Genomic DNA, 26,211 nt, shown 5'->3' on the forward strand with positions numbered 1-26,211 from the left:
ATAATAATTACAGGAAGAAATGCTTTGATTAAAGGCTTTGGCACCTCCCTTGCAAACATTTATTTGCTGGTTTTTAAAACTTCAACTGCCAGTGCTTTTTGCTGATTTAATAATTAAAGAGAACAGGTTTCATTATGTATAGAGCAGTGTTCCTATTTGCTTTATATTTTCTGTTGTTGTTTGAAAAAAGCAGAGACTAGTACAGATGTTTGTATGTTTTATTTTTTTAAAGGCTTACACGATGGGAAAAGAAAAAATTTTGGATTTTAAAAAGTTGGAATTTGGTGATAATTTATTTTGGATCAAAAATAAAATATTTTTTAGAAATTATCATAATCCACATAGGTATGCGAGGATTGCTACCTGATTAAAAAGAAAGCCTTCTGTTTCTTCTTCCTTAAAATATCACATGAAACTAATTAAAGAAAATCCTAGTTTATGTTTTTGATCATCTTATTTTTAATAATAAGCTGTATGAAGCACTCGTAATTTCTATAGCCCTCTTGTATGCATTTTGTATTTGCTTCTGTATATGCTAAGTTGGTGGATATGTGTTTAAATTCCTATCGGTCACGGATACTGACAAAGATTCACTTTGGAAGTATAGAGAAATACATTGTCCTATAAGACTTGATTGCTAGAAAGTTCTGCATTGGCACATCTTTCTACTAGCTAACTTGGTCTTTCTGTTTGTTTAAATAAAACCTATACACAGTTCTTAGAGGATGCTTAGGCATCTTGGATGAAAATGGATTAACTCATTCAGAGTATAGTTTAGCGCCGTATGTCCATGTCCTTTGTAGCTGTCCTATTGTGATTGAACCCAGTGTTCCATATTAGAGATTCCAGAGCCCCTTCCTCCTTGGTGCCTGACCTGAGGCATGGGTGTAGGTGACATCCTGGGAAGGGGAGTTTTCTTGGTTTAAGTAATAATATGTACCTCTTGTTCCCCAGGCTTTTGTGAACTTTAATCACTGGATGGTATCTTGGGTGACTTGAGAAACAAACTGTGAGCTGTGTTAGAAAGCATTATTGTGAGATCTGATCACACTTGACAATAGCTGTGCCTTTGCCTTACTTAAAAGGTATAATTAAATCATGGTTAATTGCTTAGCCCTGGATCGTGTGCTAGGGCTGGAGTAGTTGCCTCTCCTGGCTGTCCTTGAGGTGCAAGAACACGGGTGCAAAGAGTGAGCCTGCCCCTGCCCAGGATGTGTCCTGCCTGTGCAAAGGCCTGTCCCGCTCACTGGCAAACCACATTCTCTGCCAGCCAATGTTCATCTCCTTTTTTTTTTTTTTTTTGAGACAGAGTCTGACTCTGTCACCTGGGCTAGAGTGCAGTGATATCATAGCTCACTGCAGCCTCAAGCTTCTGGGCTCAAGTGATCCTCCTGCCTCAGCCTTCTGAGTAGCCTGGGACTGTAGGTGTGTGCCACCACACTCAGCTAATTTTTCTAGTTTTTGTAGAGATGAGGTCTTGCTTTTGCTCAGGCAGGTCTCAAACTCCTGGCCTTAAGCAATCCTCCTGCCTTGGCCTCCCAAGGTGCTAGGATTATAGGCATAAGCTACCGTGCCCGACTGTTCATCTCCTTTTGCTCACTGAATTGGATCATGATTTAAAAAAAAAAAAAGTCTATATATTCTTAAGAATCAGGCAAGGGTTCATACCCTTTAACCCAGTCACTATACTATGGAATTATACCAAGGAAATAATTAGAGATCCATACAAAGATTTATGTACAAGAATTCATCACAGCATTGCTTATAATTGCAAAAATTGGAAACTTTCAATAGCAAAGCTATTGGCTAAATAAACAGTGAGTCTCTTTGGGTGATAGAGTTATATAGATCATTATAATTTTTTTTCTTTTTCTCTTTTCAAATTTTCCATAGTGAACAAATACAGATTTTTATAATGTAAGATTTAAAAAACAATACTTTGAAAAGAAAAGAAAGCTTTTTTCTTTCCCCTGAAAAACTTAGAAAGCATTTAAAGTTATTGGCATTCAAGTAGAAGCTTATGGACATGGGAAGTGTTTGAAAGGAAACACAGTCAGGGACAAAATAGAGAGGAAGACCACATCTTAGGGAATATTGGATAAGGGGAAAAATCAAACGCCGGTCAAGAAGAAAATGAATATAAAGGCATCGCCTCCTAAGCACTGACATTTTTGCAGACCCACTGAGATGACAAAATGCTCCTGGGCTCCTGTAGATACCATCAGACCAGGATAGGCTGGGCCCAGCTGAGAGGGGCGAGGTGGCAAGAGCGTGGCCTGTCCTGTTGGACCCCTGCCATTCTCCATGGAAGAGCCCCATGGTGCAGTTTCTCACGGTCTCGTATTATGGTCAGAATTGCTCACACAACACGCCTAGTGTACTGGAGTTTATGACAGACTTCATTGAATGAGGCCTTAACTTCCAGGAAAAAAACCGTTTCACACAAAATCCATAAAATCGGTCATGGGAATTCTCAGAATAGGCCTAAGTATTCTTTCAAAACTGATGGAACATAGCTGTTCATGAGTTCCATGTGGCATTTTGGATCAGTTGCTTTGTTTTCCAAGTCACAACTTGATGTACTATTCTTGTAGCAAGCAGAAAAGTCTCAGCATGAAATAAACATTTTTTATGCAATAACAACCCACAGACTTATAACAATTACCATTATTATGTGGATTCCACAGACTTGTGACCTCAGCTTGAGCTTTAAACATGTATGAACAGCCTGTTCCAGTATCTAAAACAAAACGAGTATATGTGTGTGTGTGTGTGTTCCCCCCACCCCCAAAGATAGCAAAAGGCAAACCTGCATTCTTATCCGAGCACTGGCTCGGCGGAGGCCCCATTGCATGGGGCTTTAATTGATTTGTGGCTGTGATAGTCTTCAAGGAGCCTTTTGTTCTTTTTCCCACAATATAAAAATCTGACTACATTCTGTTGAGGACTTTTCTTCATTTCCTTTCATACAAAAAAAGGTCAATTCCTGGCATGGTGCCCTGGCTGCTTGGTGAGCAAGACGAAAGAAAGTCAAGAAATTTCCATTCCGCCCATTTGGGTTTGTGTGGAACAGTGTGTAAACTCGGCCGCACCGCCTCTTTCTCCCTCTCTCACGGGCCAGTTCTCACCTCTTTCTGAGGGTTGCTTCAAAGCAAATAAATCCTAGAAGAAACGTGTGTCCTGACTGTTCCCTAATCCATCACTCTTTGAAACTGTATTGTCCAGGTGGAGGTGAGCGCAGTGCTCGGCTGCCTGCTGAGGCTGTCCAGAAGGGCCACCCTCTCAGCCGGGGACCTGCTGGCGGCAGCGGGCGAGGGCAGAGACGCAGACCCCGGGCCACCCGTACCGCAGCTCCTCAGGCGCCTCCTCCTCACCTTCCTGCTCCGGGTTCCTGGAGGCCACGCGATTGCCCGGGACACCATCGCCCTGGTAAGCCCCGCGTTTCCAGCATCCTACTTCTCGTTTACACTTCAGGTGAAAGGTGAGTTGTCCTGGCCTTTGAGGGGGGTGTGTCCTGGACGCTGCCCAACATGGAGGAACGGTCAGGCGGGTTGACAGCTGGGATGGACCCCAGAACCTGCTCCCTGCAGCACCTTCATGCCACAGAAGAGAAGATGGAGGCTCAGAGAAAGGAGGTGCTTCTCCCAGGTCACACGGCAATTGCTGGGGCTCATAGGAAAAGCGAGGTCTCCTCTGCCCCCCGTCTGATGCTTTCAGGCACAGTGCACCACTCTCCTCCCTCATGGCGGCAGTAAGGCTTCAGTGAGAACGTGCTCCGAAAGCAACCACAGTGCTGCTCGCTGCAGCAGTGCAAAGAATTGTGTTTGTTAAATTTTTACAGACTGGTTAATTACAAAGAAATTCTTCCTGAAGCCCAGCTGACATGAGGGCTAAAGAATGGTCCACGTCAAAAATGAGCACTACTCATGACATTAGATTTGGCAATGATTTCCTGGGTATGATACTAAAGACACAGGCAATGAAAGAATAAATAGATAAATTGGACTTTATGAAAATTAAAAATTTCTGTTCCTCAAAGGACACTATCAAGAAAGTAAAAAGACAGTTCACAGAATGGGAGGAAATATTTGGAAATAATGTATCTGGTAAGGGTTTAATACCCAGAATATATAAAGAATTCTTATAACTCAACAACAAAAAGATAACCCAATTCAAAAATGGGCAAAGGCCTCGAATAGACATTTCTCCAAAGAAGATGTACAAATGGTCAATACTCAGTAACATGAGCCATTAGGGAAATACAAACCAAAACTACAATGAGATTTGCTTCACACCCATTGGGATGGCTATCGGAAAAAAAAAAAAATAAGGAAAAAATATATTGTAAAGATGTAGAGAAATTGGAGCACTCACACATTTACATGGAATGTAAAATCATGCAGCCACTGTGGAAAAGAGTTTGGTGGTTCCTCAAAATTTAAACATAGAATTACCATATGACACAAATTCTGCTAGGTATATGCCCCCAAGAGAACTGATAGCAGGGATTTGGACAGGTATTTGTTCACCAGTGTTCATAACAGCACTGTTCACAATAGCTAAAAGGTGGAAACAACCCAAGTATGTCCATCAACAGATGAATGGATAAACAAGACGAAGTGGTATATACATCTACAGAATATTATTCAGACTTTAAAAGGAATTTTTGGCACATGTTATAACGTGGGTGAACCTTGAAGACATTATGCTAAGTGAAATAAGCCAGACAGAAGAACAAATGTTATGACTCCACTTTTATGAGGTACCTAGAATAGTCAAATTCATAGAGAACGTATTATAGAATAGAGTTTACGGGGGGCTGGGGGAGGGAGGATGGGGAGTTAGTGTTTACTAGGTGCAGAGTTTCTGTTTAAGATGAAGAAAAAGTTCGGGAGATAGGTATGTGGTGGTGATGGTTGCACAACTTTGAATTGCAAAAATGGCTAAAATAGCAAACTTTTTTTTTTTTTTTGAGACAAAGAGTCTTGCCCTGTTGCCTGGGCTAGAGTGCCATGGTGTCAGCCTAGCTCACGGCAACCTCAAACTCCTGGGCTCAAGCGATCCTCCCACCTCAGCCTCCTGAGTATCTGGTACTACAGATGCACGCCACCAGGCCTGGCTAATTTTTTCTGTTTTTAGTCACCTGGCTAATTTTTTTCTATTTTTAGTAGAGATGGGGTCTCATTTTTGCTCAGGCTGGTCTCGAACTCCTAACCTCGAGCGATCCTCCCACCTCAGCCTCCCAGAGTGCTAGGATTGTAGGTGAGCCACCATGCCTGGCCTAGCAAATTTTATGTTATGTATATTTTACCGTAATTTAAAACAATGTCCATCTCAAAAAAAAGTGAGTACCAACATGGTGGCTCTGGGAGTTTTGTTTTATTTTTGCTTTTTATTGACATATACACACAGAAAATATACAATTTGATGAATCTTCACAAACCAAAAACACCCATGCAACCAGCAACCGAATCAAGAAAGGACATTCCCAGCACCCAGAAGCCCTTCCTGCTCCCTTCTAGGGTGGGTTCTGTTTGAATGTGAATATTAATATGTGGAAAGTCCCAGTGACGAATGACCCAATGTGCCAGGAACCTCAGAAGACCAGGAGCTTGTCTCAGTCCTGGTTGGCCAGTTAGTGTGCAGCAGACCTCGGCTGGGACGAAGACAGCCCGAGAGCCTGAGGGGGGGTCAGAAGCAGAAGAGGCTAGTGCCGTCTCCTCAGGGTGCAGCCCCAGCACAGTGGCAGGACTTCCAAGAATCCACTGTGTACTTTTATAAATGCACACCTGCAACAGCACAGATGACCTAGAGGACATTATACTAAGTGAAATCAGCCAGACACTAAAGCCATTGTGCACGACCTCCCTCGTATGTGGAATCTAAAACAGCTGAACTCATAGAAACAGAGAGTAGAGGGTGGTTACCAGGGCTGGAGGTGGGGGAATGGGGAAATGTCACAGGGTACAGTCTTGCAGTTACAAGATGAATGAGTTCTGGAGACCTAATGTACAGCATGCTGACTGTTGTTAATAATAATGTACACTTGAAATTTGCTAAGAGTAGATCTCAAGTGTTCTCACCACTAAAAAAGTAACTAGGTGAGAGTGATGGATGTGTTAATTAGCTTGACTGTGGTAATCGGTTCACAGCGTATATTAAAACATCATGTTGTACACTTTGGGGAGAGAGAAAACAAATTGCAGCATATGACAATAAACACCTGTAAATAAGGGGAAACATGCACACCTCACTTACTTCCCAGGCCACTGGGGTGGGAGAACACCGTAGATGGGAGCTAAAATACATCCGTAAAACTTGGTGTCAGCCGGCTTTCCCTCTGGCCAAGTATAAGGTACAGTAGCTGCTTTTCAGCTTCTGCCTCAGCAATGACCAGAGTTGGCATCGGAAGGGACAAGTCACGCTGACAGTGTGCACCCCTGACATAATGTGAAGAAAATGGCACTTTATCTTGGTGGTCTTCCTCCCCAAAACCTGTAGCCCAGGTCTAATCATGAGAAAAACATAAGAAGGACATTCAACAACATAACCAGTAGCCCCCAAAACTATCAAGGTCATTATTTGTAGAAAACACTCAGACCGTGCTTTTCCGGTGCTCTCACACAATTATAAGACAGAACACGACTTCTATGACCAGATGGGGGTGTTTCTGCCCTCCACCAAACAAGCAATCAGTTCTGCAGCAGACACCTGCTGGGTGTCCTCCAGTTCAATTCCAACACTGTCTACCTGGAGACAGCCTCACGTCCCACGGGGTGAGGCCTCAGTCCCCAAGACTGCCCCCCACCCCACACACCCGTTGCAAGTCCAGGCCCACTGGCTTCAAGTTGGAGTTCCCATGGCCTGCTGCCCCCTCAGCCCCACTTTGTGTTCAGTTAGTTTGCTGGGGCAGCTCACAGAACTCAGGAAAACACATTTACCAGTTTATTATAAAGGATATTACAAAGGATACAGATGAAGAGATGCATAAGGCGAGGTATGGGGGAAGGGTAGGGGAGTTTCATCGCCCTCCTGAGGCGCCACCTCCAGGAACCTCCATGCATTAGGCTGTCTGGAAGCTCTCCCAACCCAGTCCTTTTGGGTTTTTGTGGAGGCTTCATTAGTAGGCATAATTGATTAAACCATTGGCCATTCATTGGTGATCAACTTGACCTTTAGCCCCTCTCCCCTTTGGGGGTGGGGGGCAGAAAGTCCCAACCCTCTAATTATGCGTGGCCAGCCCCACCCTTGCTAACAGCCAACATTAGCATACAAAAACTTTGGGGATTCCAAGAATTTGAGGAGTTGTAAGCCAGGGAAGGGGACAAAGACCAAATATATATTTCACATATCACAGTCATCAAAACAAGAAAAGTCTGAGGAACTGTCAGATCCAAGAGGAAGCTAAGGAGACATGATGACCAAGTGTACTGTGTCCTGGGGGGGATCCTGGAACAGAAAAAGGACAAAAGGGAACAACTGAGGCAATCAGAATAAAGTCTGGACTTCAGTTAATTAGAACGTATTGATCTTGGTTCATTAATTGTGACAAACCTACCATTCTTTTTTCCCCATTTATTTTTTATTTGTATCTATTCATGGGTACAAGTGCAAGTTTGCTACGTTGATTTATTGCCTTGTAGTGAAGTCAGGGTCTTCAGCGTGTCCATTACCAGAGCAACACTGTACCTGCAAGCGACCTCCCCTCCCCTCCGAGTCTGCATGGTCCATTGTTCCACACTAGCGTCCACGTGTACACGTTACTTAGCTCCCACTTACAAGTGTGCCATCCTAATGTGAGATGTTGATAATGGGGGACACTGGGTGTGGTGTATGTGGGAACCCTCTGTATTGCTATCTCTGTAGTGACACTAAATCTAAAACTGTTCTAAAATGAAAAGTTATTTTAAAGCGTCAATAGCAGCTACTTTCGAATCATGAAGGTGTTGGCACCATTTTTGTCGCCTGACCTCCAACCTCCTGCCCATGCCCAGGGCATCTGTGGGTGGAGCCTCAGCCCTGCCACTGGGTCAAGCACAATTCCCACTCTGGCACTTCTCCCCTCCCCCCTGCCCACAGGGTATGAGGGAAAGGAACCCAGAGAAAGCACCTCCGAGACACCAGGCCTCTGCTTTAGGTACTCCAACCACATTCCCATCTACTCAGGGGAAACAGTCCACGTTCAAAATTGACCACCCTCCAGACTTGCCCACGCAGGAGCCACTGAAAAGGAGCTGGATCACACTGCCAAGTTCAAGTGGCTTCCTGTGCCGGGCAGCCCATTCGAGGACAGTTCAGTTCCCGCCGCGCATTAACGCCGCTGATCTCAACCTGAGATTGCAGGAGTGTGGAAGCCCCCAGTGCTTCATCTTAAATTTCATAAGTCAGTTCGGCTGCAAAGAACACACAACGGAAACGCATTAAAGGAGAAAATGCCAATGTTTCTCTTCCTGCACCGGCTCTCCGTGGCTGGGTGCTAGCCATCTGGGCACCCGGGCCCACCGCGCGAAAGCGCCTTCTGGACGCTGTCTTTTCAGACATTTTGAAACTGTATTTATTAACACATCAACTTTCCTAACCGGGAGGCTTCGCTGTGGTGGCCACAGTGGCAGGTCGAAGGCCAGGCTGAGGCAGCTCGCAACAAGACAGGTGGAAGGATCCTCTGTGCACAGGCTGGCAACTCCTGCCTTCTCCTGGAGCACCTGGAAACAGCCCTGGGCAGGGTCTGCCTGGTCTGGGAGCAGATGGTGGGTGGCCAGAGGGTGGCTTTGGTCGGACACTTTCCCTCAAGCTAGAGCTTGGGCTTCACTACCCTCAGGCCCCAGCCCTGGCGCAGCCAGAGTGTGAACTCAGAGGGCTTGTGCAGAGCCGCGCCCGGCCGGTCCCAGTGCCTGCGCTGCGTCCCGGAGCCCAGCTTTGGAGAGCAGTGCCCGCTCAAAGCAGGACGACGGTGCCCCAGAGAGGGCAAGGCCGCAATCCCTACAGAGCCCTTGTTGCCTTTCGGAACTGACCCCTTTCAGCGTCCGCCCCGCCTCGGTGAGTGGCACCATCCCTGAAAGGATGGGCGAGTGCTCCAGCGTCACCACCCTGCCCTCGCGCGCGCCAGCCCTGAGCTGGGCCATCAGCCCCCTTGTCTGGGAACCGGCGATCCGCGCCCTCGGGCTGTTCCAGGAGTCGTGTCTGCTGGCCTTGAATCTCTGAGTCCTCACAGGCTTTGCCTGTGGCCCTGAGGGTCTCCTGCCTCTCTGGCGCCCAGCTGCTCGCCTGCCATGGCCACTGGCTGGCTTCTCCCTGGCCTCCTTCCTGCCCTGGATTCATGTTTCTCTTCCTTTCCTTCCGACTTCTGCTGCCCCACCACTGCTACAATAGCAAAACGCTAGTAAGACTCTGAATCGAGTTCATTCAGTTCTATAGTCTTTGAACTCAAAATAAATTTAACCCACTCTACAGACACGCATCAGCTGAGGCCAGCAAGGATGCGGATCTTTAGACCTTGGCTGCAGTGAAGAGGGGTTTGTATGTGAGTAGAAACCTTTGAATGGAACCACCTGGGAGTTGAGTTGGCTTATAAGAAAGATAAGAGGTTAGATCTGCAGTGAAGACTGGTCCTGCTTCAGGTCGGGCCTGTCATCAGGGGGCACTGCCCGACCCCTGAGCAGGAGGCGGCCTTTCCCACTTGAATCCCAGGCAGTACATTAACTCTTCTAAGGTGTCCCAGGAAGGTCACACTGTTTCCTCCATGAAGGACAGAGACTGCATCTGACGAAGGTCATCTACAGCCTCACATGCCTGTAATCTCTGATATCAAGTGATAACGGTAGACACCGAAGGCTATCCCGAACCCTGCTGGGGCTGGCAGCCTGTGCTCCCCACCGCCAGCCACTCGCCCCGACCAGGCTCCCTCTAAGCCCCACTCACTGCCAATAGATGGCTGAGAAGAGCGAAAGTCACAGTCGCCCCAGCTCATTTCTACACAACTCCACATCCCATGCTGCCACGCACATGGTATACGGACAATGAGAGGTTCCTTTTACTGCTGGTCAGAAGATGGGGGGCCCAGGACTGAAGGGTTTCCTGGGCTATGGGACTTTAAGTGCTAAAACCGTGATTGTGCCAGCAAAACCAGGGCAGTTGGTCACCATTCTGGAAGGGCCCAATGCAGAGATCAAGAGGAAGCTGACCTTGGGCTGCTCTGGCTAATAAACATTCGTGGGTTCCATATAAACTTAAACTCATTAAATCAATGTGTACATGTAGGTTATTCTTTCAGAAACTTAGGGCATCTTAATTCTTCTTGTGCCTAAAAAACCACAATAAATTCCTTGCACAGCTAACTTTTGAGATTCTCACCCCTCCATTTTTTTCTCAGCTGAAGTTCTTAGGAAAATACGGGTCCCAACAAGTCTGAGTGCCTTGAGGCTATATTTAGCAGAACTAACAGTGCCTGTTTCCTGCTTCCCTGCAAGAATCAGGTGTTAAGACCTTAGATGCCTATTAAAAAGCAAGTGGGCCTGGTTGCTAGCCCAGGAATGCAATATATAAGGCTGTTTGTGTGAAAACAGGTGGCATTTTCCAATTCTCATATTAGTGCGAGCCTTTTGCAGAAAGTCAAGCCACAGCATGCTCGTTTACCTTTCTCCCCACGGCAAATAATCCCAAGGCTTGTGACTGGCATTCCTGGAAAGTCCCGGTTTCCGAGCAATGCTTGTCTGTAACCTTTGTGAGCGCGGGCAGCCGAGCCTTGATGCGGGAGGGTGGTCATTAGGAAAGGGCTCTGCTCATGGAGTGGCCAGCCTCTGAGAACACACTTGCTTTGCTAATCACCTTGAAAACAAATGAAGAACCTTGGGGCTTACCTGGGAGCTGACAGGCATGCTAGACAGGCTGCCTCTCGGGGCTCAGTCCCCTGGGTGTCTGCAAAGTGTTTGATTTGCCTTCTCTTCTGTCCTCATTGCAGATGGCACACACTGATGAGATAACCCACGAGATTATTGGTTTTCTTGACCAGACCTTGTACAGATGGGATCGTCTTGGCATCGAAGCCCCTGGGGCAGGAGAACTGGCCAAAGAGCTCCTTAAAGAGCTGCACGCTCAAGTCCAGCAAAGAATGTAGACCATGTGGGTGCCACGTGTGGGATCGGCCTCACCAAGGCCATGGGACAATTGATGAGACCCCTTTTCGTGGCCACCAGTGTGTGGAGTAAGTGCCCTCTTTGCGCTGTGAGAGTGAGCCGTGCACAGCGTAGAAGGGCTGGGAGTACACATTTTACAGAATCCGAAGGCAGGTGCTTCATCCCAAACTTAGTCACATTTATTCCTTAATGACTGGAGAATGCCTTCCCCGCCCGGACAAGGAGTCAACTAGAGAATTACTAAAGGAAAGGGAGAACAGATTTTTATTTTCTTTTTTAGCCACATCAAGCCAAAATGCACTATTAGTGATTCAAAGTCTTTGGACCACGAAATTGGTCATGAACCACTGAATGATTTAGAGAGGAACTTAGCCCTTTTCCACAAATCTATTTTTTTTTAGGAGTTAGGAGATCATTATTGGTATTTCTTTTAGTCAACAGGGATCCGAGATAAAACCACACGGTTTTGCTTCCCTAAGAAATTCCTCATCCAGGAGAGTCAGATCCCTCAGTTTCCCCCGGCCACTCCCAACCTGCCCTTCAGGCTGAGGGAAAGCAGAGCACAGCCTGGCCCAGCGGCAAGTGGTGGTGGTGGGGCCGCGGGGGCCTGGCTGCACTGCGGAGCGACAGAAAGCCAGCGCTCATGCTCGCTCCTTGCTATGTGCTTGCTGGGCACTGCCTGCTCCCAGAGAGCTCATGCTCCTGCATGTCAAAGGTCACCGAAGGTGAGGCTGTGGGATGTGTCTAGAAACATTAGAAGATTTTGTTACACCAGTGGTCCTATTACACCAGAGTGAGAACTGGAAATTCCTGACAAAGAATTGGTAACCCCAAGGCTAATATTTATTTTATGTCAGTTGAAGACACTCTTGTTTCCTTTCAGATTTACTCTGAACTTGTACTGACTGTATATTCTTTTGTGTGTATTCTGTTTGTCGAGTGAGTCAAGACTTTCTTTTATGTCCATTTTGATTTGTATGCTAGTGGTCTGAATCTCGGCTCCTGTTGAGGTATGAATAAAGCTTTGTGGGATGAGAGGTTAACCTTAGGGGAATTAATTGCTTTGATGTAGAGCAATGCTAATGGATCCATCTGAAGATCTGGAAAATTCTAAGAACTTTTGACCTGAGCCTGCCTTTTGAGAAATACAGTGTGAAAGGTGTACTGTTAAAATATTTTCGTCACAACTACCACAATTACCATTACTTTCACGTGAAAATGCTTCATCAGAATGTGTAGGAGTTGGCGTAGGAGACAACTTCACTTGGAGTTGAGGACATCTCTCCTCTCCTATTTTGACTCTGAACCAGAGCTGTTGTTCTGCCATGGAAACTGATCAACCTCTGTGGGTATGAAAAAAGGGGCTCAATTCGGTGGCAGCGGGCAACCCCTAAAGAGGGGCCACCAGGACAGACCCCCTGTGGTGGGAGGGATCCCTCACACAGTCTGGCCTTGTGACCGGAGTTCTCCGACTTCACCCCTCCACCCCTTCTCACTGTCTCACAGCAAACGGAAAACAAGACACACAGGGCTCCCAACCCAGACTGTTCAAGCTACACTTCTGGAAGACGTCTTCCTGTTCTGACCTTCCCTCGTCCTGTCTGCGGTATCTCGCAACCCTTACAAAGCTTCTGAGTCCTCTGTGCATTGCACATTCGGGTTCTGGCCAGAACACCCTGAGTGGCAGGAGTTCGTCTCCATCCTACTGGATTCCCAGACGGCCCAGTAGGTTCCTGGGTCTTGAGGGAACCCTGGAAAGCAGGCACTGACTTGTTTACGGGTTTCCTTTTTTCCTTTTCCTTTCCCACCCTGCTGACGGTGCTAGCAAGGGGAGAACTGCTCAAGGGTGGGAACACCAGAGAGTGCGTGGGGGTAAGGGCTGCCCCACAGAGGAGATGAGCTGCGGAGACCCCCAGGGAGCCCCCTCTGTCACTCCACCCACCTAGTGAGAGGTCACAGTGTAGAGGGGAGCGGTGCTCTCCTCTTGAAAACAAAAGACGGCAGATACTCACTTCCTGGGCAAGCCCACGCCCAGCGAGGACAGAGAATTTGGGGTTGGGCTGAAAATGGTTCAATAAATTCTACATCCTCTTTTGGTTGCCTTAGACTTTCTGGAAAGTCTGGACATGTGGGTTCTTTTAGTTTTTTGAAAGAAGTTCAAAGAAGTAGGTGTCCGGCTGAAAGCTGGCTCTGGTGAAGCACACCAAGGCCTGGAGCGTGAGGGCAGTGCAGGCCCCGAGCCCCACGCACCCTGCAGGACACAAGCGCTGAGCCCCCAAGGTGCGCGGCAGGTGGCAGGGCCGGGACTAGAGGTGCGACCGGGGTTTACTCTAGTGAGGTTCCTCCCGCACACAGGGTGGATGTCAGGCGGGATGTCTTGAGAACATCCACTAAGAGTGGCTTAAACGAGGAAGACAGTGGATGGTCTCAGACACAGAAAACTCAGAAAGCTGGTTAATTCAGCCACTCAGCAATGTCGTGGCTTGGGGTGGCCTCACTGAAGTTCTCTGGATTTTCCCTCAGGGTTGCAGAGGGCTGGTGTGCCCATGCCTTCCAACCGCATCCAAGGAAAGGACAGGATTCCCTGATGCCCCACCCCACCTGCCCTGGCGGGCTCGGACCCAGCGCAGGTTGGTCAGGACGCTGATGAGGCCTGAGCTTCAGGGCCCCTCACTGCCCGGCCCCTTCCGAGGCCTGGGAGAGGCCCCCGCGCTGCGCTTGCATGGTCGCGTCTCTCAGATCTGCGAGCTACTGTGACTGCGGCTGTCGCAGGTAACTAGCCTCACGCACTGCTGCGTGCCCTCCCTTCATGCTGGGCGACCTGGCGGTGGCCCTGGGCACTTCTGGGATGCAGCTGAAGGGTTCCGTGAGGTGTCGTATGTGGCTCACCGTCACTTTTGAGCTAGTCTAAGTTATTGTCACCATCCCGTCAAGGAATAGCTTCCAAGAGCTCCAGCTCAGCTGACCCTGGACACGGGTGCAGGCCGAGCAGCTGGGTTGTGACAGAAGCACAGCAGGGTCACTGAGCACCCAAGGCACGTGGGGAGCAGGAGGAGCAGGGAGGGAGTGGGGGCTCCAAGGCCCAGAGCTTGTGCCTGGAATGAATGCACCAGAGGTTTTCAGAGATTCGACAGCAGCTCTACAACTTTGCGTCACTTATGGGAAGCTGTGAAGCCAAGAGAAATTTTTCTACACTCTCCATAATTTTTTGATAAAGCATGCTGGAGAAAAGATGGAATTATTTTTCCCTTCTCTGTATGGAAAATGTGTAAAAATCACCCACCACCAGCGGTTCTGGTAATAGACCTCTTTTCTCTGCCGGACACTGGGTTTAACATGGAGTCATCGATTTTGTTCAAAACTTCTACGTTATTAATCATCATTAAGCCTTTTTACAACCAAAGACCCCAAAATTAAGGCAAAATAAGTATGTGTGTGTGTCTTGAAGCCTCCTCCTAAAATCCAGTCCCACAATTAGTTTGGCCCATGGGTCCCAATCACCTCCTTCACGTACAGACCTGTAACAAAGACAGCTAACGCCGCAGCCTTCCCTTCCCCTGTCCTGGCAGGGTATCGTGCTGTACTTGGTGTTTGATGTAGGAAATTTGTATACCCGGGACTCTTGGTTGCAAGCAATAGAAATGGACGCTGAATGTTGAAAGTAAAAGGGAATTGATGACAAGGGTATCTAAAACTCGACTGTTAGCCAGATGAGGCTTAGTGTGCGCTGGCCAGCAACAATGCCCCAACTCTCACTTCAGACGGTCTGCTGAGGAAACTGCTGCCATTGGAGTCCCACAGCTCAGACCCCTTGGAACTCACTCCCGCAGGGAAAAGGGCCCCCACCCTGCGCTGGCTCCTTTCAGAATGCGTCGCCTGTGTGCATCTGACAGAGGTCACAGGCCCGCACCTGGGCTGTACAGGAAGCCGGGAAAGCAAGTGTCGAGCTTGCTTCGCTTCGGTAACATTGCGGATACCGTGCACACCACCAAAGGTATCGCCCAAACACAGGAAGGGCTCAGATACTGGGAAGATAAAGAAAATAAAAACGTCCACAATACTATATATCATCTATGCTTCAAGACTAGAGCATTTTAGCAGGTTGAGTCCCATGAAACAGCCCAACACTCAGCAACAGAACAGGGAGAGCAGGGCCTCGGCAGAAAGCCATTTTGCAGGCATCTGAAGCTGGGCTTCTCCGGTGTGGCACCATTAATACTGTGGACCAGGTAATTCTGTTGCGGGGCTGTCCTGTGCATTGTAAGGTGGTTAGCAGCATTCCTGACCTCCACCACTAAGTGCCAGAAGCACCTCTCCCGCCAGTGGTGACAATCGAAACCTCTGGACATTGTGAAATCCCCCGTTCCAACCGAAGAGAAATCGGTGGGTCTTTCCTTCTGGAAAGGTATCCTAGATGAACACTAATGGCTATAGAGATAGAAATCAGATTTAGTAGGATCTTTTTTTTTAAGAGACAGGGTCTCGCTCTGTCACACAGGCTGGAATGCAGTGGCATGACCACGGCTCACTGTAACCTCGAATTCCTGGGCTCAAGCGATCCTCCCGCCTCAGCTTCCCAAAGCGGTGGGACTACAGGTGCACGCTACCACGCCCCAAGGAGGAACATAATACGTGAACCAGACAATCTAAGTCCAAAATTCATATGGAAAAACAAACATTCAAGAACAGCCAAGAAAGCTCTGAAAGTGAAGTGCAATGAAGGCTACCACGTATTGACACACATTCTAACGCTGGAGTCATCACGACAGCGTGGTACGTGCCATGACAGACAGATGGGTGGGACCAAAGAGGGACTACAAGGATACTGCACCCTCCAAGGTCACCAGGGCCCTCTGCCAACAGCAGTTTTCAGGCCTCGGCTCCAACTGCAGGTTGGCAGCACCCTGTGTGCTGGGCCTCCTGTCCTCCCTGACGTTCTTCCTCAGCTGGTGGGACACTCGGGCCTCCTCCCACCCACGGGACCTTTTCTTTTCCTGGCCCCTTCCTGGTGGGCACCCCGGGACTGGTGCATGGGCTTGACCCAGTCCTGGCTGTGGCTGCACACGGCATCTGTGCAGAGGGGCCACACCTTCTCCTGGACCACAGACCCGAATAGCCCACTGGGAGGTCCTGTGACGCTCTTCACTTAACACGCCCAAGGCTGGTCCCCTGGCCCCCAGGCCTCCTGTGACTCAGGTTGACCTCAGTAGTTATTCCTGAGCCTCCCTTCCTCTCACACCCATACCCAATCCATCAGGAAGTTCCCCACTCGGACCACTTCCTGCCCTTCACTGCTACTGCCTCCGCCTTAGACACCGTTGTCCCCGGCCCGATAAACACCGCTGAATGAATGTGTACAGAATTCGGAATATGCTTAAGGCACTTCCATCAACAGCGAAAAGATGGTGCTGGGAAATGACGTTATACCTCTGCTCCTTCGACCAAAATAAACATTAAGGAATAAACTCCCCAGCCCTCCTTCTCTACGAGATGTCAGCATCTGGAGGACTATGGTCTGGATCTGTGAATGTTCTCCAGAGAAGGCTCTAGCAGTCTTCCTGCTGGGAAAGAGAGGAGGGAGAGGTAGGAAGCTGCTGCCACGCTGGGCAGACGGTATATTACTTGGATAAATAAGGATTTAGTTTATAAAATTGGAACTTCCCTAGTCCTAAACCATAGAAAGGATTTCTGATCTTTCATTTAGAACTTCCTGCCCATCACTGGTTTGCAGACTTCACTTACACCCTGTTTCGGCCCAGCCTCCCCGTCCCTACACACCCGTGTCCCTGCTGGGGCCAGGCTCTAAGCTCTGTGGGTCACTGCTTCAGAGAAGCCTCCCCAGTACTTTGCAGCAAGGGGAGGGGGAGGGGGTGCTTCTCTGCACCAGGTTGGGGCGAGGCAGAAGTCCAGACAATCCTCCTGTGGGTCTGCGGGCCCCACACCTCCCTCAGCTGAACCCAGGGCCTGGAAGGGAGCCCTTTCTAAGCGCAATGCAAAACCAAGAAGCCACAGGAGAAAAGATTGATAAAATTGACCATACAGAAATAAAAACTAAAATAACCCAAAAAACTAAATACAAATGACAAAGTGGGAAAAAAATATCTAAAGCACATGACAAAGAACTAGTTTCGTAACTTCTAAAGCTTTTCTGTAAGTCGGTAAGAAAAAGGCCACCAGCCCAAGAAACTTATGGGCAAGTTGTGCAAACACTGCGTACAATCAACAGAAGGAGAACTACAAATGACTTTCAAAAGATTTTCAGAATATATTTAACATAGCTTATGAGAAATGCAAATTAATACAATTATTTTTCCATATCAAGTTGGAAAAGACAAAAAAGATTGATACTGCCGTATTGGTGAGGGAGTGGAGAAAAGGAACTCCCATACCCCAAGGGAGGGAAGGAAAATGGGTACCATCTTTTTGGAGGACAAGTGGTCAAAGGTTAAAATTTTTCCTGCAAACAGTATGGTAGCATAGAATTACCTTATCCAGCAACCCCACCTCTAGAGACATGGTCCGGAGAATTGGAAATAGGAGCTTGAAGAAATATTCGCGCACCCATGTTCACAGCAGCACTATGCGCAGCAGCCAAGAGACAGAAGCAGCCAAGTGTCCCTCAATGGATGAAGGATAAAGGACACGTGGTATATACTTACGATAGGATATTCTCAGCCTCAAAAAGGGAGGGAATTCTGACCCATGCTGCAGCATGGATGAAGTTCGGAGACTTTTGCCAAGTAAAACAAGCCAGACACAAAGGGACAAATATTGTATGACTCTCATATGAGGGACCTAAAACAGGCAAATCCATAGAGACAGAAAGCAGAATGGTGGCTGCCAAGGACTTGAAGGAGGGGGAATGGAAGTTAGTTAGAGTTTCAGTTTGGGAAGATGAAAAAGCTCTAGAGATGGATGATGGCGATGGTTGCACAACAATGTGAACTTAATGCCACTGAACTGCGCACTTAAAAATGGGTAAGGCCAGTGGCTCATGCCTGTAATCCCAGCACTTCGGGAGGCTGAGATGGGAGGATTTCTTGAGGCCAATTCAAGAGCAGCCTGAGCAACGTAGCGAGACCCTGTCTCTACAAAAAATAATGGTTAAAATGGTACATTTTATCTTATGTATATTTTACCATAATAAAAGCATTGTATAAAATTTTTTAAAAAATTATATACCCTTTCACCCAGTAACAAACACCCAGTTCTTTAGACCTCCCCGCTCCATTTAGGATTGCATGGATCCCCCAACGATGAGCGAATCCAGGAACTTTCCCACAGACACACTGGTGAGCGCATAGGCAGAGCGCCTGGGGAATTTACTGCAGCACTGTTCCACAAGCCAACCGCGGAAACAACTAAGGTTCAAATAAATGAATGAAAATCGAAAGGGGCAAGTGGGGAGAGAAAGGAATCAAGAGAGAAAGGAAGGAAAAAAGAAAGGAAAAAGAGAGAGGAAGGAAAGAGGCTGGATGTGGCAGCCGCAGCTGTAATTCCCAGCATGTTGGGAGGCTGAGGGGGAGGATCACTCGAGCTCAGGAGTTCAAGGCTGCAACGATCTAGGACGGCACCACTGCACTCCGGCCTGGTTGACAGAGCAGACTCTGTCTCTAAAAAAGAAAGGAAAGAAAGAAAAAGCCTGGCTCACACCTGTAATCTTAGCACTCTGGGAGGCTGATGCGGGAGGATTGCTTGATCTCAGAAGAGGGAGACCCCATCTCTACCAAAAACAGAAAAATCAGCCGGGCCTGGTGGCACCTGCTTGTAGTCCCAGCTACTCCACTCAAGAGGCTGAGGCAGAAGGATCGCGTGAGCCCAGGAGTTGGAGGTTGCAGTGAGCTATGATGATGCCACTGCATGCTAGCTGGGACGACAGAGTGAGACTCTGTCTGGAAAAAGAAAAGAAAAAGAACACGCCAGCAGGCAAGCCAGCACATACGGTTACACTCAGGCCAGGCCCCGTTAGCAGGGTCTTCGCTAACAAAGTTATCCACAGTTTACACCTGAGGAGATGCGAGTACTGAGAGGTTAAAGGACTTGCCCAAGGCTACGTGGAAGACATCTAGCAGGGCTGGGATATGAACGGCGGAAGCCCTTGGAGTGCTGCATGTCGCTGTTTCCGGAGTGATGAGTTGTGGGATACTCATGCAACGGCGCCACCAACACAGACAAGCAGGGTTATGTGTATGCGCCGATCTCGAAAGGTTCTGCCACATGGAGGAATCGAAGTGTAAACCCGAGCACACCCTGTGCGCCCTTCGTGTGTGAAGCAAGGGTGTCCACGTGCGCCCTGGAGGACGTCCCAGTGTACCTCTGTGGGGGGACACTCCGGAGCCAATCCCATTGCAGTGATGGGCTTGGGGAAGGGCCCAGGTGAAAAGGTGGAGAAAAGTACTTTTTGCTCCCGTATTATGCTTGTTTGCACATGAGATCTGCGCAAAGAAAGAAAAAGTTGTAGTCATCAATACACAGAGGAAGAGTCTCGTTCGTTCCGAGAGAGGGCTGCCGTGAAGGAGAAGAGGCCCTGGCGCCATCTGCAACTTGGAAAGGAGACGGCTGCCTCTGCCTTCCTTGCACTTTATCTTTAGTCAGCGGCGTGGCATTTTTATTGCTTATTCACAGGACTTATGGCATTGGACATAGAGTTTTCTAGAAAAAGACAACTTACTCCTTATGGCTGGGTCCATGTACCCCGAGGACCTGGGTGCCTTGAGCACCCCAGCTGGAGAAGGTCGTGGGCCAGATGTCCCCCGGTCCGCGTGCCGAGCCTCTGCTTGCTAACAGTCACCTTCCTGCTCTACAACGCAGCCCCCTCTGCCTCCAGGTGCACTGAAGCCACAGTCTCTGCGGTTATTTCTTCCTTGACGTAGCATTTAATTTAGTAAAGCAGATAACATCATAAAACTACAATTCCTTCCCCTTAAATTATCTTTTCTTTACAACCTAACATAAATGCACACTTGTTCCATTCCATTGGCAATCATTAAAACTGACTCCTACTTCAGCTCTTAGTTATGCCCATCATTCACATGTTTCTTGAGCCTCCTTCCTTAAACGTAACTGCTGGAAGCCTCTGGAGACTTAAATCGTGCAGTCAGAATGCGGAAACCTGGAGTATTGGGGCTGAAGAGTGCGATGTCTTAGCTGGAGGGGGCTTCGGTGACGCCTGCCGTTCAAAGCTTGCCAGGAGCGTCCAGTCCAGTCTTTCGAACACACACTTCTGCCTCTGGAAGTCTGTTCCGCTAGGCTCATGCAATCAGGGAGGACTATGAAGGTGGAAAAGAACTTTCCAGAACTTGGGGCTCCTGGTGGTGCAGTAAGGGCCTGACAACGGGCAGATTCAGCACCTCACCCGCCCCCCACCGGCAAGAACACCTCCTGGGCTGGGCTTTAAAGTGGCAGGCCAACTCCATACGGGCCCAAGCTGAAAGAAATTACAGGCAAAAGGAGCACAAAGACGGCTTAAGGAAGTAGAATAGAAACCACAGGGTGCACACCCAGTCGCCTGTGTGTCCCAGACAAAGCCACACATGAACTGTCTGGCAGGGCGGCCTCGGGCAGAATCTGAGCCGGGCTCTCCTCTCCCAGGTGGGCAGCCTGCCTGGGACGTGGATGCACAGTCCCCCTGAGGCACCCCCAAGCCTGTCCCCAGCTCCACCCTCAGCAGTGACTGTGATGGTTTGAGCAGCCAGATGCTGGGTGGGCCCAGGCTGGGGGTGATGGGGGGATCTTTAGAGCAGTCCGTCCTGGCACCCTGCCCTGTAAGTCCTTGGGGCTGGGAAGCCAGACCTGACCTTCTTTGTTTCAAGCGGCACTCTGCGGGGACTAGGTTGTTCCTTGTGAGCTGTCTGGAGCAGACAGGAATGTGTGGCCAGAGAAGTCTTTATCTGCATTCCAAATGTGGCCTTGCACACCCCAAGCCCGCACACAGTCACACAGACACATGCACGGGCTCCTGGTGCCGTCACCAGCTCTGAGAGGGTCGCAGCCTGGTGACCATATGTCCCAGCCTCTTTTCTAGGCCTACGTGAGAACAAGGGGGTATCAAGCCCCCTTTCCCCCGCCCCCAAGAGGGGCTCCTCTGGCTGTCCTCCTGCGGCCGGGGCTGCCTGCCGGGGTGCAGGGAAGTCCGCTGGCGCCAGCTGTCCAGGTCACGCTAGTCCTGGGAATGTCTGTAGTTGATGGTGGCTTCCTTCCACCCCAGGCTGGGCTGATGGCCCCTTTTTCACACTGTCTGGTCACTGGACTGGAACAGAAATGCCTTATTAGCTGATCAATCTCCCAGACAGCACCAAAGGGTGGGAAAAGATCTATAAAACTTTGCCCTTGAATAGTCCCAAGCAGCCTCTCCTCCCTTCCACCTTGTAAACCTCCAGGGCCCAGCCAGGGAGGGCTGAGGTCATTGTCTGCGAGGGAGGCGGCCTGGGGGGTGAAGAGTTCATGCCCCCCTCACTGAGCCTGGCCTGGGAGACCGCCCTGGGAGGTCCAGGCAGCCTTTCTCCCCCAGGCCCCATCCTCCCCCAGCCTCTCAGGTGTCTCAGACCCCGCCTCAGGGGAGGAGGATCTAAGAGCTCTAGGCTCAGCTTTTGCTCCTATGGAGTGCTTGCCATGGCCCAACCGTGCACAGAGGAACGCAGGCGGCCGTTCAGCCCAAGGTACCCTGGGAGGGAGTGTTCCAAGGGACCATCCAGCCGCAAAGCTGCTGGCCAAGCACCAGGAGCAGCACCCTCCTTCCTGGGAATGGGGTGTGGCGGCCAGTCCAGGCCACAGCCCTGCACTGTGGTCCCAGGAGCTGTGCTGGAGCACCCCGCACTCTTCTGCCGGGCCTTGCCCTGTGGACGCGCTGGGAACCTCACCCACCACCCACCGCCAAGTCCTCCTGCCGGGCTGGCACCATCTGCAGAATGAGGAGGTGGTTGGCCTGGAACCCGAAGCTCTAGCAGATAAGTCCCTTGCACACAAATCCCCCAGCTCAGCTTTCAGCTGCTCAGTGGGTCACAGCAGCTTCTGCCGAGGCTGACCATGGCAACGGGCCCACCCCATGGCCTCCCCCTGGCCAGCCCCACACAGGCCGCTCACTGTGTCGAGGCTGAACCTGGCCGGTCAGGAGACCAAGCTGGGTGTACGGGACGTGTCCAGACTTCCTTTAGGGCTTTTCTCCTCATCGTAAAGGGGTGGTTTAATTGTAGGTTCCTGTACTTGGGGCCTCTCTCTGCACCTCAGGCAAGATCACCTTGCTTGGGATGTAGACTATTATTTCTATGTTTTGATTTGAAATTCCAATAAAAATAAATGCCTCAAAATCTTTTAATCCTCAAATAGAGGCCGAGATGGAGAGGAACCATCTCCGCCCCCACCCCATTTCCTGCCCTGGTTCGGCCGGAATTCCTAACACTTCTGCCCTGGCTGTGTCGCCCAGGTCCCCAGGTGACGGGGTCCCACAGGTGACGGTGAGCCTGCAGCCGGGTGAACACAGAGCACACTCACTGCCGCTGCCTCCCCATGTGGGGGGACCCCGGGGTCCCTCAGAGGCCCGGCTGCCTCCCCTCTCGGTAGGCGCGGGAGGGCGCAGCTGTGTTAGGCACGCTGGGAGCAGCAGCAGCAGACGCTGGTCCCAGACCCTGGGCCTCTGCAGGAGATGCCTTTGCTGCTGCGCGACAGAGTCCTCCTGCAAGTCTGCCTGTGTGCGAGTGGGGAGCAGGTCCATTTCCCCAGCCTCAGCGGGAAGGGCTGGACCCGGCAGCCCTTTGTTCTCCTGGGGGAGGACAGTCGCTTGGCAATTAACCCATTAACTTGCTCAAAGGAAAGACTGCCCCTCTTTTAGTAAATCTGGCAAACCCAGCTAAGCTAAAGTGCCAACAGTTCTGTGCCTGACTGCTGTGGGCCACATGGCTACCCCGGCTGGTGCTGGCATCTGCGCCCCTCCCAGCCTCAGGACATGGCCGCGGGCTCCCCATACCATGGGCGCTCACAGGAGAGAACACAACCCCCGTGGGCGCGGCTTCAGGTCTGACAGATCCCGCCTGGGCAGCCCCCACGGCTGAATGCCGGCTGCTCACAACAGCGGCTCAGCGTCAGTCTTAGACACAGCTCAAGGAAGCCCTAGGGGACAGGCAGAGGAGCTGGTGTTTCTCACCTCCAACTACACCAGGAGACACGGTGTTTGCGGGCCTCCTCCTGTCCTGGGTCCCTCTGCTCCTGGAAGCATCTTGTTGGTAAAACAGGTTTGTTTCTATCGGTTTATTTTATACTCTGCCCGGGGGAGCGGAGGCAGCTGATATCTTCACATCTGCTTACCCTAGATGGGGCCAGCCCGCGGCTGTGGGCGGGTGGGGGGCAGGCACCACTAAAGGGAGCCAGAAAGTGGCGGAGAAATTGTGCCAACAAGTGTGCCTGACTCCTAAAGCAGACAGGTCTCTGCACCTTCCCTGTGGTGACTGGACTGCAGAGTCAAGTTTCCATGCTGTCCAACGCAGGCCCGTCCTCACATCACCCTGGATTAGGAGTGGAGACTGCCCCCATGGACCTCTCACACCTTGGCTGCTGGGTGACTAGATGTCCTTGAGGAGTGTGGGACAGAGGCATCAGCAGGTTCGTTACACCCTGAGAGGTATCGTGGGAAGGAAAACCCTGAGCCACGTGGACTCGCGTGCAAGTCCTGCCTGTCACTCAGCACGTGAACCGTCCAGGCCGGATCCACAGCGGTACCTGGGTTCCTTGGCACACCCACACCCTTCTCTCCCAGACAGCTGGTCTTCTGCTACCCAGACTCCTGTGCCTCTGAAAGTACCCTGCTCAGACCAAGCCATCTCTTCCAAGGTGCCACGGTCATCTCGATAAAGCAACCCACTGGGACGCAGCACGCTTTCCAACTGCAGTCCTGTCGTGCTGCCCTCCCCGACCCATGTGAGCTGGTTACCAACGTGACACTTCTTTTTCCAACCAAACGAATCATTTAGAAATGGAGAGGCTGGTCCTGTGTCTCCTTCCTGACCCCGCGACCTGACTGGCTGCCATTCTGCAATCCAGAGGCCTCTCTGAACTTTCCCTCAGGACATGCTAGAGGAGCAGGCACAGGTGGAGGTCAGTGGTGTCATCAGAGCCACAGAGAGCCTGGCTACTGGACTTGGCAGCCCAGGCCACTCTCCTGCATCCTCCCGCATCTGCGGGAACAGCACCTGGCGTCAGTAGGGCGCTCCCAGGTCTGGAGGCAGTGAAGGCCAACTCAGCCCGCAGGGCCTTGGCCAAAGCGGTGACACTGGTGTCCAGTTCTGATGAGCTGCCCACTGGCCAGAACCCAAGTGGCCGAAGCAAGTTGTAGGACCTGGTGAATCGCGGGAGCAAGGGGATTAGTGGTCTTTGTGCAAAATCCCACCTACTCAGCAGTTCAGCTCTGCCTTAGTGGTTTTCAAAGAAGACAAAGCATGGCTTTAACTTTTGGAAAAACAAGACCACACCAAACCACTGGGCCGGTTGGCTGCCCGCAGCTCTCTGGAGGTCGGAGGTGCCTCTGCACACGGGGGGAAGCTCCCAGGGTGGCGCGGTCTGTGCTCCCAGGGCCTTTCCTGCTCCACTTCAGAGAGAGCCAGACACAGGAGGGCCAGAGGGAGAAAGCATCGCTTATTCTAAGTCATCACAGAAAGCAGCCTTTGTATAGTTATCCTAATTTATCAAATTTTTATTCTTCTTTCAATATGGTATATAAAGCACATATAATCATATGCAAAGCACACGCAACAAGCAAATCCCTAGGAAACCTAAAATGACAGTCACTGGTACAACAGAGTTCTGAAGAAGATCCCTGTTAGAGCTTCGTTTCACCCCAAACAGGCTGGAACACAGCGAGCCGCTGGCGCCAGGCGGGAGAAACTGTCGGTGTCTCAAAGTTTGTTCTTCTCCTTCAGCTCAGCCTGTGTAGAACATGCTGCAGCCAGTACTGTGGTCATCTCTGGGCATTTTAAACCATCCTTCCCTGTGACAGTACCAGGAAGCTGTTTTAAGCTTCTGTCTTTTAACTCTAAACATTTGTGGGAAAGAAAAATGGCACTGCCACAGACTCCCACGGTGCCTGAATGTGCCTGAGATGCCACATTTTGGAAAAAGAGTGCGTACCCTGCACCCAGCCCGGCCGATGTCAGCACTGCCTTCCTTCAGAGCTGCATGGAAACCAGTGAGGCGGGAAGGAGCGCCACGATGTGGAGAATACCTTTCTTGTACAGACTTTCTTATTTTTCAACAGTACCAAACTCAGAAGCAGACAGGAATACAAAAAATCAAATCCGTATTTTATTATTAATATATCTTATTTTCTTACAAAAAGGTACTAAAATTTTGGAAAATCTATATATTGGTTATATCAATCAAAATAAGTCTGCAGAATCTTTCAGAAATGACCCGGAGGACATCGAATGCTGTTCACTGGTCCCAGTATACAAAAGCTGTGTGACTTTCTGGAATTACAGAAATAACCACATGCAGCCACAGGCTGAGGGGGCTGAGGCAAAGTGTTCGGCAGAGTTTTCAGCGTCTCTCAGATATCTTTAATCATTTGTGGGGAAGAACTGCCTGAGAGTCACAGGACAGCTGCAATTCAGATTCACCATGGTCAGGTGGCACCTCTGAGACTGGGGACAAAGGCCACTGTGCAGCCCTGGTGGGAGAGACGGTGTTTACGAGGATTTGCCCTTTGTATGTGCCCAGTTGGGACCAGCCTCTGGGCAAGAGAAGCACCAAGACATGAACACTGCTGTCGGCTGATGACTTTAGCAGCCACATAATCCTCTCTTTGATGTCCAGGGTCAGTGTGAGCCTGGTCCCACCGGGCTAGGAGACGTATGAAAGAGAATCTCGCTGTGATCTTTCCTGCAAAGGAAACAGCAATAAAATTTATGGCCCAGTCACAAGAGAGGAATTCTTGTAAACGAGGACGTCTGTGAGCCTTTGCTCTCCACTATAAAGAGAGGACTTCCATCGGAGGACAGGGATGAGACCCGGGCCACACTCACAACCCTGGGAATGGGGTTCACAGCTGAACCATGGGACGGTCACTTTGCTCACACATGGTCATGAAACCCAC

The 26,211-nt window shown here is 49.9% G+C and overlaps 2 protein-coding genes across 2 annotated transcripts in view; one reads left to right on the forward strand and one right to left on the reverse strand.

Annotated features, from left to right (window-relative positions):
* The window catches only part of FANCC (Fanconi anemia, complementation group C), a 139,842-nt gene extending 128,705 nt beyond the window's left edge, over positions 1 to 11,137 (forward strand). Inside the window, exons 13-14 of the mRNA XM_012640061.1 lie at positions 3,226 to 3,429; positions 10,958 to 11,137. Of these exons, the coding sequence (XP_012495515.1) occupies positions 3,226 to 3,429; positions 10,958 to 11,113 (360 nt within the window). The 3' untranslated portion in view covers positions 11,114 to 11,137. The remainder of the gene's footprint in view (positions 1 to 3,225; positions 3,430 to 10,957) is intronic.
* Positions 11,138 to 25,784: 14,647 nt separating this feature from the next.
* Positions 25,785 to 26,211, reverse strand: part of LOC105806846 (chromosome unknown open reading frame, human C9orf3) — a 311,159-nt gene continuing 310,732 nt past the window's right edge. The window contains exon 16 of the mRNA XM_012640063.1: positions 25,785 to 25,997. The gene's annotated coding sequence lies outside the window, so the exon portion shown is untranslated. The remainder of the gene's footprint in view (positions 25,998 to 26,211) is intronic.

Source organism: Propithecus coquereli, unplaced genomic scaffold, assembly GCF_000956105.1.
Source record: "Propithecus coquereli isolate 6110/MARCELLA unplaced genomic scaffold, Pcoq_1.0 Scaffold147, whole genome shotgun sequence".
NCBI classification, from domain to species: Eukaryota; Metazoa; Chordata; class Mammalia; order Primates; family Indriidae; genus Propithecus; species Propithecus coquereli.